General features: G+C 44.3%; 1 protein-coding gene across 1 annotated transcript; it reads right to left on the bottom strand.

Annotated features, from left to right (window-relative positions):
• Positions 1–14,041: 14,041 nt before the first annotated feature.
• On the bottom strand, positions 14,042–16,053 carry LOC135702406 (probable maltase). The gene is made up of 3 exons (XM_065223443.1): positions 15,859–16,053; positions 14,291–15,797; positions 14,042–14,228 (listed from the first exon to the last, which is right to left on the bottom strand). The coding sequence occupies exons 1-3, from the start codon at positions 15,998–16,000 to the stop codon at positions 14,138–14,140; spliced, it is 1,740 nt and encodes a 579-aa protein (XP_065079515.1). The 5' UTR covers positions 16,001–16,053; the 3' UTR covers positions 14,042–14,137.
• Positions 16,054–18,609: the final 2,556 nt, after the last annotated feature.

Here is an 18,609-nt window from a genome sequence, read left to right as displayed (position 1 = left end):
GAGGTGTCCTTGTAGCTGTCCGTAGCGGGTTGGTGGCAAAGGCTATCGAGAACGATTCATGGAACTATGTGGAGCAGGTTTGAACAGCCATCAATCTGGGTGATCGCACACTATTTTTATGCGCTCTGTACATTCCATCTGATCGAGTCCGCGACAATGAACTCATCGATACTCACTGTCGGTCAGTTTTCACAGTTGTCGAAAGTTCCACTCCAGTTGATGAGATATTCATTTTTGGTGACTTCAATCTGCCAGGCATTTCGTGGTGGGCGTTGGCCAAATTTGGATTTTTCAGATATAATCCTAAATAGGACCTAGATTATTTAATACTCTAGTAACCTCAAGTCCGTGCTCCGTCACAATGTTTCATTGTGATTAATCAACACTCAAAGGGGTAAAATATCAAATTTGGGGTGAATTTGAAAGAAAGGGAACTTGGAGTGTAGAGCGCACTGCCCACTGGACGATTCTGAAGCCTGGCCAAGTGAGTGGGGTATGGGTTTATTTGATTGAACGTCATTTCCAATGTATATATTGATACATTCAAACCATTGGCATTTGAGATAAGACAGAGATAGGATGCGGAGGGCCCGCTTAGGGGAGCGTAACCCATGTTATGGTTTCCATTTATTAAATAGTTCAGATAGGCTGGAAATGACATGTTCATAGTGAGAAAATGTACCATATGGGGCCCGTTCACTGATCAAAATCAGATTCACATCGTCAGACCCTGCCCAAGAATAAGGGGATTGACGATGACTTGTCAAGTTTTATTTTGAATTTGCGTTTTGCATTTAATACTCTAGCAAATCTCGCGTCCGTGCTCATTCACAACAGTGTGAGGTGTCAATACTCACTGGGTCATATGTCTTAGACCAGTTCCAGATTAGTTTGCTATTAATATCTTCTGCATCGCAGTTCACGATAGATTCCTAAATTTGGGTTCTCTTTTCCGACCATAATAGTGTGAGGGAAGGGGGTGAGTTCTGGATCAACAATGGAGGGGGGCCCATCGGCGTTTGTGGGCAGACCGTCCAAAGCCCATTCCTCACGGATCGGGGGCTGCTCACGCGGACCAACACCATCTTCGTGTAGGTGGAAGTTTCCCCTGTCCGATGATGGTGTTGGTTTGCGTGGGTGGCCTTCGCTTTTTGAGTGGGGGGCTTTGGAGCGGTTTGTTTACAAATGCTGATGGGCCCTTTTCTATTGTTGATCCAGAGTTAAACGTTGTGATATGAGAGCGAATAGAGGCAAATAAATAGGGAAGACAACACCATGACCCAAATAAGTAACCAATGCATGCGGCTCACACTTAACTTGTTCTATTTCTTTCTTTCTTCCTATCATGTACTAATATTAACTGCCTGAGGACAAATGGGAACACGACCAGAAGATCAATAGGAGAAAAAGAAAATTCGAACAAGAAAAGAAGAATTAAACTTGCACCGGCAAGAGGAAGCAGACAGAAAGGATCATGCCGGTTGGAGACAGCCAATGTATACTGGACGAAGCTTGTATCTAGGAAAAGTCGTATGTGCAGGAAACCGTAAGTAGGATAAGAATCGTAAAAGGTGTGTGCTTGCTTGATAAGATCCTAACTTTACTTTAAATACACGGTAGGAATCGAATATCCATTTATGATTAAGGTTTTGCCCATTTTTCAGTGGGAGTGGCAATACTCATTGATGAGTGATTTATCGTACCCATTTATTAGTAACTGTTAGCAGCTAATGATTAATTGATTTACCTATTTTAGAATTACCTATACTTCACATCAGAACCTCATTTCCTTCAATTACTACTCCGTCGCAGCACACACCTTATATGGATCGCTAACCTTTATTTAGTTTCAGCATTTTCGACATTATAATCAAAAGGTGAGTTTTAAAAGTATAATTACCATGCATATAGATAAGTTAATGTACCAGAACCTGGACGGACACGAGCCTACCCAGGGGAGGACCCGGATACGACCACCCATGTGTGTATCGCACGAGCTGACGAGTGCAACGGGAAGGACAGTAGGTGTATAGACTAGGGGGTTGGTCCCTAGATAAGCCTTCTTAGCGGAAGGCACAGCCTATGCACTGAACAATTACAATTACAATTCAATCTGCCAGGCGTTTCGTGGATTCCATCTCATAGCGGATTCCTGTATCCAGATCCTGATAGCTCTACATTTTACGCAGGAGCTATTATCCTTCTCGACAACTACAGCGCAGCGACGCTTTCTCAAATTAACCATGTAGTTAACGAAAATGGTCGTAGTTTGGACCTCTGCTTCGTGAGCACACAGGACAGGGCTCCATCAATTTCCTCGGCTCCTTGTGCACTAACTAGGCTAGTTCCACATGACTTCCGTAAAGCTGACCACCGTAGCATCATAGATGTATTGTCTAGCATGGTATGGGAGAACATCCTTGATCCAGATGACGTTGAGGCTGCAGCGCAAACCTTTTCACATGTCTTGGCATACGTCATTGACAGACACGTCCCGAAAAGAACTCACCACAAAGTGTCTCACCCTCCCTGGCAGACGAGAGAGCTACGTAGGTTGAAGTCAATCAAGAGAGCAGCATTGAGAAGATTTACGAAGTATCGCACGCTTCCTCTGAAACTACATTATGTGAGGCTGAATCACATGTACCAGCGAGTCAGTCGTGAATGCTTTTCAAGTTTCCAACGAGGCATCCAGCGCAAACTTAAGCTTCACCCGAAATCCTTTTGGAACTACGTGAACGAGCAACGCAGGGAATCCGGCCTCCCATCGTCTATGGAATTCAACGGAGAAGTGGCTGCCACTGTTCAGGATATATGCCACCTTTTTTCCGAAAAGTTTGCCAGTGTATTCACTAATGAGACACTAACTGACGACATATTAACCTGGCTGCCAGGAACGTTCCAGTAAACGATCAAACGCTGGGTGCAATTGATGTTATTGCAGAAATGATTTCTAAGGCCGCGACTCTGCTCAAGTCATCCTTCAATCCTGGACCTGATGGAGTTCGATCTGTATTTTTGAAGAGACATATTGCTAGCTTGTTAATTCCGCTTCTTCACCTGTTCCGAATGTCTCTCTCAGTTGGCATATTTCCATCTTGGTGGAAATTTGCGCACATGTTTCCCGTCCACAAAAAAGGAAGGAAACGAGCTGTGGATAAATATCGAGGAATTACATCGTTAAGTGCCGTTTTAAAGCTATTCGAGCTAGTGATTATGGAACCGTTGCTGTCCCATTGCAAGCAGTATTTGAGTGCTGATCAACATGGGTTTACTGTCGGCCGCTCTACAACTACCTGTGTCTCACATCGTATATAACCGAAAGCATGTCGGATCGGGTTCAAACGGACGTTATTTATTCAGACCTATCCGCAGCATTAGACAATTGCGATTGCTAAACTCGGCAGGCTCGGTGTATGCGGTAATCTTCTGAGTTGGTTTCGATCATATCTTACCGGTCGGCAACTATAAGTTGCCTTAGGGATTGCAGATCAGCTAGCTTCTTCGCCACATCAGGTATACCTCAGGGAAGCCACATGGGACCGTTAATTTTTATACTGTACTTTAACGACGTGCATCTGGTCATCGAAGCTCCTCGGTTATCATATGCAGATGACCTCAAAATCTTCCTACAAATCTGCTCCATGTATGTATTCGCTAGTTGGTGCAGGTTAAACAGAATGGTAGTGAACCCAGCCCAATGCTCCGCTATTACGTTCTCAAGAAAACAACAACCGATAATATTTAGCTATGACCTGCTTGGCTCGACAATCGAACGCGTGAATCAGGTGAAAGACTTGGGTGTGATCTTGGATTCGCAGCTTTCATTCAAGCAACACATTGCATATTGTTTATTGTTTATTGTTGTTTATTGTTTATTGAAAAATTCAACTGACAATTACTATCTAAATGAATAAAACTTAAACTAAATAGTTACGGTCAACGGTACGGAAAAGGCCAAGTAGCCGATGACGAAACACGTCAGCTGATACATTGAAGTCGAACATATAAAAAAAGTTGTTGAATTGCCGGCTGACTGCTTGAATTGGCTCGTGTTGTGTATAATTCCGGTTCCGTGGTTCCAAAAACAGAAAGTCGCGTTGACGAAGAGACCTCTCAGGGGCATACATATTTAGCTGTGACAGCAGTGTTGGGCAGTCAATGTCACCTGTAAGCAGCTTTCCAGCGAACATAGCTTGAGCGACTGTCCGTCTCACCTCTAATGGCTCGATTCCCAGGAGACGGCAACGCTCCTCGTACGGTGGCAAGTTCGTTGGGTCACGCCAGTTGAGGAAACGAAGAGCATATCTCACAAACTTGCGTTGAACGGATTCAATTCTAGTGATCCAGCTAGCATGGAAAGAGCACCAAACAACTGAACTTGACTCCAATAAGGATCGCACAAGCGAGCAGTAAAGTGACCTGAGACATAGCGGGTCACGAAACTCGTCGGCAATTTTGAAAATAAAGCCCAATTGTCGATTAGCTCTGGAGATGATGTCATTGTAGTGGATTCTGAAAGTGAGTCTGCAGTCCAAGGTAACGCCGAGATCCTTTATGTGCTCTACACGAGCAAGACAGCGTCCGTAGAGAACATAGTCAAACATGATTGGTTCGATTTTTCGGTGATAGGAAATAATGTTACATTTTTCTATGCTTAGACTCATCAAATTTCTTGAGCACCAGTCAGCAAAAATACCTAACATATTCTGGAGATCCCAGCAGTCCGAGAGGCTTTTAATAATTTTGTAGATTTTCGTATCGTCTGCATAGAAAACGCGGCATCCTGATGGTATCAGCAAGGCGACATCGTTTAAAAAGATCGAAAATAGTAGCGGTCCTAGGTTACTGCCTTGCGGGACTCCCGAGTTGTTTGAGAAAACATCCGATTCCGACGCGCCAATCTTGACATGTACATAGCGATTCACCAAGTAAGTTCTGAACCAATCCACAGCAGTTGACGAGATGCCAAGTATCTCCAGCTTGGCCAGCAAGATATTATGGTCCACCGTGTCAAATGCAGCTTTTAGATCCATATACGCCGTATCGACTTGCCATCCTGAATCCATGCATCGCAGACAGTTAGAAGTGAACTGCACCAGGTTCGTGGACACGGAGCGCTTCGGGTAGAAACCGTGTTGTTCTGTATCGATATAATTTTTGCAGCGTGCGAACAGAGCACCATTTATGATAATCTCGAACAGTTTTGAGCAGGCACACAGGGAGGTGATTCCACGATAATTTATGACATTCCGTTTATCTCCTTTTTTGTGCACTGGGAACAGATAAGAAAGTTTCCAGCGGCAGGGGAACTCACATTGCTGTGCCGAGAGATTGGATAGCCTCGCAAGTGGAAGGCAGAGATTGGCTACACAACGTTTTAGAACTGATGACGGAATGCCGTTAGGTCCGGAGGCGAACGAGAGCTTCAGTTTGCGTGTTGCGGCTATCACCATGTCTTCTGAAATGCGCGGAATAACGAAACTAAACACATCACGTGGCATCCCAACAGCAGCATCCAGCACTTGTGTTGGCGAAGCGGAGAAATTGTTGAACACTTGCTTGAAATGACGAGCAAACAAGTCGTATTTTTCTCTTTCACTATTAGCCGAGTCATTCCCGAGAAACATGGAACAAGGCAACCCGGATTCCTTCCGTTTTGAGTTGACAAACGACCGTGTTGTTGATAAGGCGTCAAAAACTTTAGGGTTCATTTTTAGGATAGCTAAAAACTTCACTGATATCTACTGTCTAAAAGCTCTCTATTGTTCGCTTGTTCGATCGACGCTTGAGTATTGTTCAGCGGTTTGGAACCCAAACTACAACAACGGTGCCGGGAGAATTGAATCTGTTCAACGTCGCTTTCTTCGTTTTGCGTTGCGTAGATTGCCTTGGAATGATCCGTTTCGATTACCAAGTTACGAAAGCCGTTGTCAACTTATCGACCTAGAACTTTTCCGGACTAGAAGAGACACAAGCAGAGCCCTAACCGTGGCCGATATCCTACAAGGAAGGGCAGATTGTGAGGCTATCCTGAGGCAAATTGACCTGAATGTTCAACCCCGACTGCTTCGTAATAACCTCATGCTAAGACTGCGATTTGCGGACTGCAGAGAACATTCAACAGAGTTGCATCTGTTTTCGACTTTCATCTCTCCCGTGATGCGCTTCGTCGGAAGTTTTCTTCTGTTTTTCGCCGACAGGAATTAAGATATTGACTATAAGATATACATTTTTTAATGTTTTTTTTTATGTTATGACCATGCTTGAATGTATTTTTTTTACCATAGTTGATAAGGTTAAATCATTGGGGCTTCATCGAGCCTGTTGATGTAAAACAACAATAAACAACAATAAACTACTATCCCCTATAAATGTATCGAAAACTAGTGGGACTGTCTGTGCAAACAGAAACAGGCCTGCTAGTGGTCTAGCATAGGCCTACGGCCAGGTTTCAGTAGGTACACACTCGCTTAACGGCAGATTGGTTTACAGTGGTCGACCAGGGTGTGTGCTGATAAATTACAATTACAATAAATTATGAGCACATCCACCCTGGGCATTGGCATAACCTTGAGGATTGCTTAACTGCAACCAGGTCCCAGGGCTTGTCTTAATCTTTACATTTTGAAAGATGCACACTAATGATGCCAGTTGTAATGTAGCGGACGAAAAGTTTGTTAGAATTTAACTAATACCCAAAATTAAATAATTGTGTAGTTTAGAATTATGATTTAAACTATGAATTGTTTTTCTAAATAATGGAGTCTAATTGGGTGCCAAATTTTTTTTATTTATTTATTTGGTTCAAAACTTTTGGAATGCGACATCACACAGGGTACTACGGTACTACAATTGAATTTGGCTTGATCGAGTGGCGATTTTCTTTTCTTTAGATCAAGACGATGAAGTTTTGAAGAAGACAACTATATCTGCACGCTGGATCAACATATAGCCATGCTAGAGCGATAGTACATCATTTTATTTTCATAAAAACAAAACCAGTATAACAGATTATAAGGAAAGCCCTTTAGGATATGGGATCTCGGAGGAGAGGAAAATTGAAAGACTATGCTCCACTCACGTTCTGGAACAATCATCACAAAGAGCGTCCACAAGTAGTGACCACATTGTCCGCGTGGGGCTGGGTGGATATAGATAAGCAACCAGATAAGAATATCAAGGCTCAACTACTACAGGCACATCCTTAGGAGCGATCCAGGCGGAATTTTGTAAACGGCACTCAAGTACAGAATATCAGAACCTGTATTCCTGTATTTGACATGACGGGGAGAGGATCAATATTCCCATTGAAGTATGGCAGGATATAGCACAAAAAAGGAGCAAGTTCAAACAAACCACTAAATATCTGTATATTAGCATCACAGACAAACAGACATAACACAGTGAATATTTCTCACTGTAAAACATCGTCGCTAACACATTACCGTCATCTGTTGAGTACACTGTGGTGGGCAGTACGTTGAACAGATGGCGCTAGTGTGTAAACGCAAGGGAATTGACTATGCACGCCACAGGTGGCGATACTACCAACTACGATATTTTAAAATTGACCGTTAAATGCTTGTACGATGTACAACTTTCGAGTGTTATGTCTGTTTGCCTGTGGTAGCAAGGTGGAGTCGGAATTTGAGACTAGCAGCGACTCTGACTGGGATAGTGAAACAGAAGACCTAGTTTCTTCAGACATCTCCGGGTTCAGTGATGAGGACCCCATCATGAGAGGAACCGATTCTGGCGAAGAAGTCGGTCCAAGGTAACGGCAATAACAACCTACAAAGCACATCCAGTCAACCGATGATTGAGCAACACAGGTAAGTCCCGAATTTCATAGGTACAAACTATGACTTATATCATGTTATATAGGCTGTCTTGCAATTAGCACTGATACATAGGATTTCCAGAGAAAACTAGATGTATGAGTGCTCATTGCAAGACAGCCTATATTACATGATATACACACTGTAATGTGAACAGGGTATTAGAAATTATCGGCGACTTCGGTAATTTTTACCGAAATCTGAACAGCTGAACTTATCGGTAAAATTTATGCAATTCAATTCAATTCCTTTTCAGCTACTTTGAAACTAAATCTCCACTAAAATGACAAGATTTGATCATTTAAATAAGGTCGAACATGTTTTGATATTATTTTCAAATTCAATAGCCTTTAAAATGAAGGTACATTGCGTGATAATGTTTGCATCATCGTACAATAAAGTTCCCGTTTCACCCTTTTTTTTAGTTCTTTATTAAGGATATTTTTAACCTATGATTAGTTCATATCCGGAGAAAGGAGAGGCTTCAGAGTGAGTAAACTCTAAATACATGGTATATTAACATTTTGTAAATAAATTTGGTTGCTGGCTCTTCAGATTATATGGAAAAAATTACAACATTTTATATGAAACAGAGGAACAACGGAAAACAAAATGATTTTAGACAAGCTACAAACGATTAATTCAAACAAAACAGAGCTCAGCTGGCATGGGTCCAATAGGGGAAATCCATCCAGCTGAGATGTCCCGACGGCCGAAAGAAATTCCTGCTATACCAAGTGGTAGATTTTGGCTTCTTTTAAGAAGGTTACTAGTGCTGCCGAGGCCGAAGTATCATTCCCGAGCAGATCGCTGATGCTGGAAGTTAGGCAGAGTGACTCCCGAAGATTTTGGAACTCCGGGCAGTTGCACAGGATGTGTTCGACGATGTAGGGTACCCGGAACGGCAGGCCACCATAGTTATAGTAGAGTTTGGTGTGCCCGGTTCGAAGCCGTGAAATCAGGTTCAGGTTCAGTTGACCCTTTGACTTTGCGGATGAAGGCAGTTCTGTTGCGGAACCACTCGGCTTCCCATGCCGCTCGAATGGTCCACATGATCCACCATCTGACGTCCTGTAGGGGTACCTTGTTGGTGAGTCTGGGACCCGATGTCCCGGCTCCGGCAAGGTGATCAGCAGACTCGTTACCTGACACTCCGCAGTGTCCGGGAAACCATGTTTACACGGTGTTCGGTGGGGCGTACTTGATAATCGCCTGGAACGACGCTGTGTGAGTCGGTTAAGATAAGTATCGGTTTGATGGCTGGCGTCGTAGCGGCACGGAAGATCGCTGCAGCCTCGGTGTACCGATGTACGGGGTCGGCATAGTTGGACCCAAGTAACTCGGCGACCGATCTGCGCAAAATCATGGATGCATCCCCTGCTTTGAAGCGGTTCTTGATCCGATTGTTCAATTGGATTCGTGAAGAGTGCCAACTTTTCTTCCCATGCCAATGGACTTTGGCCACTGGGGGGAGGTGGATGTCGGCGGCCGTGCGGAGGACTATGTTCCTCTCGTCGATGAGAAAGATCCTATTGTTTCCGGAGGTCTTGGCGGAAAAGGCGGTGGCTTTTGTGGCAATATTTGCGTTTAAGCAGAACCGGGAAGGAAGAAGACCCGCTTCGATGCATGCGGCGTCTGCTGGAGTGGATGGCAGGAGACCAGATATGATGCGGATGTAGCTGTTGTAGACCGGTGCTAGGGTTCTAACCAGCTTCTCGGAAGCGATACAAGTAATGTCCGTCCCGTAAAGCAACCTACTGTCGATGATGGCTCGCGCCACCCGGAACCGAACATCGCGGTTGTTGGATCGGTGAGGCCGAGAGATCGTTTTAACGAGGTTGAGTCTACTGCGGCAGTCCTTTTTGACCTGTTGGAAACGCTGGTCGAAGGAGAGCGGTCGGTCGATCAGTACGCCGAGGACGCGAACTGTTTTCCTGTTTGGAATGGCTTGGTCGTGGATCGTAATTGGGGTGCTATTGAATCGGTGCTGAGACGGACATACGTGGCATCGGATGCTCTTCCTGGCGAACAGCTGGAAACCCATCGAGTCGGTCCATTTGACGACGGCAGAGACTGCCGCTTGCGCTTGCCGTAGGGTTCGGATCTGTGTAGGACCGGTGGCCACAATCAGCACATCATCAGCGTAAACAAATATATAAATGCGCCCAGGTAGCCGGTCAAATATCCCGTTCATTGCCTCCAGAAACAACGTGACTGCGATAACGGAGCCTTGAGGGACTCCGGTCTCCTCGCTGAAACTTTTCGACCGCGTGTTCCCCACCAATACACGGAATGACCGGTCGGTCAAGAAGTTTCGTAAGAAATACATCATATGTCCCTTCAAGCCCCAGTTTGTTAGTTTTTTTCAGGACGGCTGGCGTCCACGTCCGGTTGAAAGCCTTGGAGATGTCCAAAGAGATGATTTCAATGTGGTGTTCCTGGTCGTAAGCTTCCTTGAGCACGTCCCCCAAAGTGGCAAAGAACGTGGACGTACCGAAACCTTGTCCAAAGGCATGTTGTCGGTGGCCGAGCAAGCGGTTGGTCTCAAGGAACATCTTGAGTCGACGTTTCACCATCCGTTCGAATACCTTGGCCATGCAGGATGTGAGAGCGATCGGCCGGAACTTAGATGTGCCCCTGTCTTTTTCGTTTGTCTTCGGGATGGGTACGACGAGAATCTCCTTCCACAGCGTCGGGTAGGTATCAGAGATCCAGAGTTAGTTGAGCATCTTAAGCATGCAACACTTGCCCTCATGGGGCAGCTTTTTTAAAAGTGGATACCCGAGATCGTCAGGTCCCGCAGATTTGCCATTGCTGCGGCTTAGTGCGTGCTGGAGTTTCTCCCAGGAGAAAGGCTCGTTGATCTCGAGGTTGTACGTGTCAGGCGGGATGCTGAACTCAGCGACTGATGTACGGGTAGGCTTTGCCAACCGCTGAAAGTGGGTATCGTAACCGGAGATGGCCGAAATTTCTGCGAAATACCCTCCGAGTTCTTCGGCGACGGGTGCAGGTTCGGAGATGGTAACTCCGTTAGATGGAACATGTAATGGCGTCGAGTGCCTTCTACCGCTGAGAGCATTAACCCTGCTCCAGAGGTCGGCAGAGGACTGGGAGGCGTTGATGCTTTCAAGGAAACTAGACCAACTGTTTAGTTTTGCACTTCTCACTTCTTTTCTGCATTGAATATGCAGTGCACGATACCGGGTTAGTAGCTCTTCCCTGTTTGGGTCATCTTTCGGGGTTCACCTGAGTTTCCGTTGAGCTTTCCGGCGGGCTTTAACGGCTTTTTGTGTGTCTTCACTCCACCAACGGAGGGCTTTTCGTCCAGGTAGGCTACTGGTCTTTGGTATGGTAGCGGATGCAGCATCTAACACCAACTTAGAAAAATCCGGGATGGTTGGCGGATTGCGTTCCAGGATCAGCGACAGAATTGTCCCCTGATACCCATCCCAGTCAGCCTCGTCGTACCGCCAACGAGGCCTTTTCATGACTTCTGGGCAGGGATAGGCAAATAACACGGAGCGGTGCAAAAAACACTTGTGTTTCTCTCAAATACTTGTGCGCGTTTCCTATATTCGGTAGGAGAAAGTGACAAAGGAGAGAGTGATTTCATACCTGAGTTAGAGTAGTTGGGCTGCACGGGTGCTACTCGCGCATAGGACAATCGAGTAGTGCACTGTGTTTTGACGGGAGTAGCTGTTTTCAATTGAGGGAGACATGGCTTACAGGTTCACACTTTCTGGGGCCGTGGCTGACGAAAGCTGCATTTTGATGGGATAATGATCACTTCCGTACAAATCCGCATTGGTGCACCACGTGACTTTTCCTGCTATGGAACGGCTGATCGAAGAGACGTCGATAGCCGTGGCGTGACTTCCGTTGAAGAATGTTGGGTTTCCATGGTTGAGCACCGCCATGTCTTCCTGATCGATTAGGATCCGGACGAGGACAGCCCCAAGTTGGATGACCCGTTTCACCTGTGCATACAATGCCTTGGTTTTCTTTGTATGCACGTATAACCTATAGCTCATACCGTAGTAGGCTGTGTATAAAAGAAAATGATTTACATTTCAATCGCCGTGCGAGTGTCCCGGTGGACCGTCAAAAGGGTTTTAGACCGAGAAAAGAAAGGACAACTATCTGCGAAGGTGGCCACAGGTCGTCCGAGGTCAGCTCGGGTTCCGAGGGTTATCGCTGCTATCAAAAGGAAGATTCGGGTGAATCCAGTGGAAAATGGCAAAGGAACACGGGATCAGTGACTTAACAGCACGGAAGATCGTAAAGGAAGATTGCGGGCGAAGTCGAGCGCACGGAAAAAAAAACACACATGATTACCAACCGCATCCGGGAGCTACGATTCGAACGATGCAAGAAAATCTTGAACTTCCTTAAGCGAAAAAATCCGGTAATCCTGTTCACCGACAAGAGCATGTTTACCGTCGATCCCGTATCAAATTCCAGAACCGACCGGTATATTAGTTCTCTTCCGGTAAAAGACGTGGACGACGAGCACAAGAACGGGTATCTGACCAAGCATCCTGCTAGCGTTATGGTGTTTGGATTGGTGGCTTCCGATGGCAAAAAATAGACCCGGTGTTCATTCCAGATGGCGACAAGGTCAACACGGAGGTCTACATCGGGATTTTAAGTAAGTATGTTCTTCCGTGGATCAAAGAACAGTACGGCCCGAAGCCAAATGTTGTATTTCAACAAGATGGGGCTCCGTGGTTGCAGGAACATCTTCCGTTCTGGGCGAAGGATATGTGGCCGCCATCCAGCCCCGATCTTAATCCGCTGGATTACTCAATAAGGCGCGTCATGAAGGCCAAGGCCTGTTCTAAACGCCACCCATACTATTCATTTGACGCCACACATACTATTCATTTGACTCATAAATTTCATGTGTACTTCTGAGTGGATTCTATTTAGGTGTAGACACATGAAAATCATGTGGAATTTTACATGGATATTCGCCAATAATGTGTCGAATTTTATGTGTTTTTAGGGGGTTTAAGCACTTCTTTGTTCTCCAATTTGGAGGACAACCCGAACATAAAATTATCATGCATCATCATCAGTCCGCATCGTGCTCTCTTGCCGTGCGGATTTATTTGCTTTTTGCTGAAGGAAGTGTTACTACTGCCTAAAGCTACAATAAATTTAAACAGCACTTTTCAGTGCTCAATATACCTGTAAATTTTCTACCTTGTTTGACTCTTATTCCTCTTCGATCCTTGTTTGGACCCTACCAGAGGTAATCCTTCTTGGATATCGGCCACCTCTTGATCCCCCATCTGATGAAATTAATTTGAGCAATCAATTTAATTTGCTCACGGATGATGACAATGATCCATTATACAGGAAAAAATTCTAGTAAACTTTCTCGGCTTAATGCCAAGAAGGAAAATAATCCCCCTATTGTGATAACCACTTCCGATTTCCATGCTCTTCGCATGGAACTTTTGAACTTCGTGAAAGTTAAGTTTTCACTACAAATTGGTCGTCGGGGTGAATGCCGTGTATTGGCTGAAACCTTGGACGGATTTAAATGTCTTCTCAAGTATCTTACTAAGAAGCAGCACAATTTTTTTACTTACGACACCAAAACTGAATGTGTGTTCAAGGTTGTCATGAAAGGACTGCCCAGTGGTGAATCCCTGGATCAGATTAAAGATGAACTGGCAAAGTAACTTGAAGTTGTGCCAGTCCAAGTAATCGAAAAAATGAAATCCCGTCCTGGCGATTCGCGCAACGGGATTTCTAATGATTTTTATTTAGTTCACTTCAAGTCTAGTGAACTAAACAACCTTAAGGCCTTAGAAAAAGCTAGCCTTATGCTCCATGTCCGAGTGAAGTGGGAACATTTCAGGAAGACGGAACCCAGTGCCGTAAGTCCCAGGGATGAGGTCACGGAACCAAAAATTGCTACATGCCATGCTAAATGCATGAATTGTGGTGATTCCTCTCACGCAAAGGAACCTTTACCATTCAAAAGCGGAGTTATTCCATCAAACACACCCTATATGAAATCTTATTAAGTGAATATGTGCACTTTTTCGAGTGACCCAAAAATGGGTAGCTCGCTTTTGCTGAAATATTTTGGATTTTTCTTCTATCGTTAAATAGTTAAAAACTGGTCAACATCATTAGCGATCCTCAAAGCTAAGACGGCTGATTTAAAGTTTAAAATAAATGCAACTTAAATCATCATAATTATCATGCAGTGCGACTTCAACATCTTTTATTGTGCTAAATTAGAAGAATAAGAATTTAAATATTTTATGCCATAATAAAATCTAGGAAACAATTGGATTCTTTCCCCACAGATACTGCATTACGATGGCACTCTCTCCGACCAGTTGGTAGCTGTTGACGTCAACCCAGGCACTGAAAGTAATAAAAACAACATTCCATTATAAAGTCCCACACCATCGCCACATCAAACATACTTATCTGACGTAGTGACCTTCTTGGAGGACACTATCACTTGCATCCTGTCGTTAATTTGTGGGAACATATTGGACAACCCCAGGGTGGCAGTTTCCGTGCCGAAATTCAGTGCAACTACCACATATCCAACCTTGTCGACCTTGCGTTTGTACACGACCAGATTATCTCCGGAAACCTTCATGTCGATGTCCCCTTCTGCCAGAATTTGTCGTTTGCGGTATTTGGTCAGCTTCTTGAACACCTTCAGATGACTCTTGCGTGCACGGTCCTGTACTTTAACGTTCAGTGTCTTGTAGTTGTCAGCCACCGGCAACCATGTGCTGTTAGCGTTGGAGAAACCTGCATTCTTTCCATTGTCCCACTGCATCGGAGTTCGCGCTGGATCTCGGGAGTACAAGGTGTAGCTTTCTTCGCCGCTTCTACAGGCAGCTGGATCTTTGGTTTGACTCCAAGGGATCGACTGGTCCAACATTCCGATCTCCTCTCCGTAGTAAGTGACGGCAATGTCCGGCAACGTTTGCAGGGCAATGTTATACAAATCGATCTTGTTCTCGCCTAGACGTGATCCGAGACGATTGTTGTCGTGATTTCCTAGAACCCAGTTTGATCTTCTGTTGGCAGGCTTGCCTTCCAGCCAAAGTTTGACGTACTTGGCAAAATCAGCTCCGGTACTAGCCTTGCGGATGTTACTCATCAATTCGAAGTTGAATGGAATCTGAGCTCCATTGACCGTGGCGTTTCCGAAAAATTCGACGATCTTGGGCAGGCTTGTGTAACCTTCAGTCATCATAATACGAGTTCTGTTGTCCTGTTTGGTGTATTCGTCCAAAACCGCTCGCCACTGGTAGATCATGTCATAGGTTTCCGGTTGATCCATAGTTTGCGAATGAACCAGGTAAGCAGGATTCTCGGAGTCGTCGGTGGTTCTGCTTAGTGGTTCGTCGCGGTAGCGACCTTCGCTCTCGGCACTCTCGAACAGGTACGGCACGGCATCAATTCTGAATCCGGAAACACCTCGGTCCAACCAGTAGCGTAGAACGTTCTTCATCTCTTCGACTACGGCCGGATTACGGTAGTTCAAATCCGGTTGCTGCTTAAGGAACTGGTGAAGGTAGAACTCTTGACGTTCTTCGTTCCATTCCCAGGAAGATCCTCGGAAGACACTAATCCAGTTGGACGGTGGAACCATGGTACCATTTCCACTGTCTACACCCGGATGCCAGACGTAGAAATCTTTGTACGTCTCGTTCTTTGCTACGGACAGCTGGAAGTACTTGTGCTGATCGCTGGTATGATTCGGAACAAAGTCCAAAATCAAGTGCAAGCCAAGCTTTTTGCACTTGTCGGCCAAACGCTGGAAGGCGTCGAGATCTCCGTATTCCGATTGGATCTGTCGGAAGTCGGAAATGTCGTAGCCAAAGTCGTCCATCGGAGAAGCGAAGATCGGAGACAGCCAAACTCCGTCCATTCCGATGTCCTTTAGGTATTGCAATTTTTCGGTGACACCTAAGTGGGAAATTGAGTTGAAATGGGGGATTTGGAATGAATCTTTGGTTTCAGATCTTACCATCCAGATCGCCAATGCCGTCGCCATCGGAATCCCTGAACGATCGCGGGTAGACTTGGTAGAAGTTACCGTGTTCCCACCAGTCCAGGCCGGTGGTTACTCCTGCTAGTAGGGCCGTTAGAAGAGGTATAAAGATCTTCATCCTGGCTGTTCCGATCGATGCAAGCAAAAGATCGAAAACGGTTGAATGATACCGAATGGAGAGCTACCGGCCGGTTTTTATACCAATCGAGGTGCGCAATTATGCAGTCAAATTTGCATCTGTTTTCCGTTGGCAAATATCGCTCTCGTCGGAAATGAATTTTTGCCATAAAACAGAGCTGAGTTCTGTTGCTGTTTGCTTTCATTGGTTTGTTTTGTTTGTCATCAGGCATTTGGAATAGAAAAATAGGAAAAGTGATCTGTTCACTTTAATTGAGCAGTGTTGGTTGTCCTTCTAGTTTGATCAGCGGTTCACATGAGCCGGGAAACGTTTCTCCCATCCAAGTCACACATACTGCCTATAATGACATATGGATTTGCTTCAATATTGGGGACAATTGGGTGGATTGAGGGTTTTCGGAACAAACTGGACTCCGTTGTCATTGTACCATTGTTGTACTTCCCGGCTGTAGTGACAACTCGCAAGATCCGCATAAAATTACACACCCTCATGTGTGTAAGAAGGGTTTTTCCTATAATTAATGACTCATCTCAGGGGGAGCCTAGCTTCCGTCTAAACGGTTAATTTCTACGTTGGGAGAGGGGACTCTCCGTTCCGCTGACACACCAAGTACACCTTCACCTTCACAAACGACACAAATTCAGCACGAAGCGTCCACTCGAACCGTACTTTTTTTTTTGTTTTCGCACCGGACCAGAAAACCGGGATTATTATTCTTCACGCACTTTAGACCACGGGACAAATCGGATCCGCTCACGGAACGAGATCGGTAGTTGATCCTCAAATTTCACTGCACTATCTTCGCGGTGACGGGCCGCTTAAGACCTTGGTTCCGGAACGATACAAAGAGTCGACACTTGATATCACTGTTAACTGGAGGCGACGCAAGTGACATTCACACGACGTTTTTTTTTTAATTTTACACCACGGACTCGATTTTTGACCTTAACGTTGGGAGGTTGGTACGCATTAAACCTAACTCCTACAAGCAATACTAAATAATTTTGATAGTTAATTTTTGATTATCTATGGGACATTGCAAATATGTAACATGTGACTGGATGAAGGGCAGAATTTGCTTCTGGAGACATTCGGTTTTGTAAACCTCCAAGTTCATCATTTTCTCAGTGACGAAAACCTTTTTCTTCTGGCCGCAGCTGTAAATTCTCTCCCAGATTAAAAACTAATTTGAATTTGCCAGAGATAGCTCCTCGAGCCTTCGCCTTGCAAAATTTTGGTCCTGGAAGCTGTCCGAAGCCGGCTTCACATAGGTTTCGTTATCCATAAGTATGCACCCACTGGACTTGGCCAGCAGGTTGTCATACATCTTTCGAGCACGGGTTCTAGCTACGGTATTCTGCTGGAGGATCGATTTGGCGCGGTATGCCTGTAAGCTTGCCTCGCATTCGCTGCACTGTACTTCGGGCGGCATCACACTTTTTACTCAAATCGGATCACCTGGGTTGCTTCTGATGGACCTTTCCATGGAGCTGACGGTTGGCAGTTCCACTCCGGCGTTTAGGTACTTTGAGGCTTCCGATTCGTCGTCAAGGTTTCTTTGTACGTTTTGACCGCGTGCCATACGGTGTTTCTTCTCTTGCATGGTGACTGTCTCCAAGACAAGAGAGTTTTTAGAACTGATAAAATACACTGTTTTTGTTATAGTTGTGGTCAATAAATAGACGTCAAAAGCTTCCGAAAACGTCCACTAGGAGCGCTGTAATAAGCAAAACAGCTTGCTCCACACGGAGAAAAAAGTATAGTCCAATCAACCATATTTCAGCTACAATCAACTATATTTTAGCATTGATTTTTGGATAACCCATATGCATGATTGTTACAATCATAATTCAAGTTGAAATAACTAAATAGTAGGCTTGATCCAACTTTGGTAAATATGGTTGAAACAACAATAAAATGGTTCTACTAAAATAGTTGATGGTTGATATTTTGACAGTTCTTTTACAGTGCCAGTAAAATCAACCATGATTATTGTTATACCAACTGAATCAAAATAGTTGATTCGAACATGCTTTGGGGTCAGTTCAATTTATTTTCTTAATTAGGTTTTCCGTTTCGAAACCGTTTAAATGGAACAAAAATCATGCACAAGAACCAATTGCACTTTTGTAATATTAGATCAATATTATATAACTATCCTGGAAGATATTCAAGGATAGCTAAACAACTCTTGATGGCTAATTACAATAGTGCAATTATATTCTACTCATAAGTTGTTATTACATAACAATAATTTTATTTATTTAGAGATTTTTTTACATTTTCAATGTTTTAATAATAATACTGTTAAGTTCAACAGTGTTACACATTCGGAAATAGGGCTTCTCATTTACATAATGTATGTTAATCGGTTTTGAATCTAATTTCAACATATTATAAACAACACTTATAACACTAGCACGGTTCAATTCGTATGATTGCAAATGTTCGTCAAATAATATGGAATTATATGCATAGCATAGTAAAATTAACTCGTCGTTATTTTTTATAATTATTGATTCAATTTCGTAAATGTTTCTTAGTAGTTTATGTTTAATGCAAAAAATTGTACCACGTTCATAGCTTGA

Source organism: Ochlerotatus camptorhynchus, unplaced genomic scaffold (assembly GCF_037179485.1).
Source record: "Ochlerotatus camptorhynchus isolate MF236.1 unplaced genomic scaffold, CSIRO-AGI_Acam_v1.1 ptg000193l, whole genome shotgun sequence".
Lineage (NCBI taxonomy): Eukaryota > Metazoa > Arthropoda > Insecta > Diptera > Culicidae > Ochlerotatus > Ochlerotatus camptorhynchus.
Note: the sequence above shows the minus strand (reverse complement) of the source record. Positions and strands in the feature narration are given on the sequence as shown.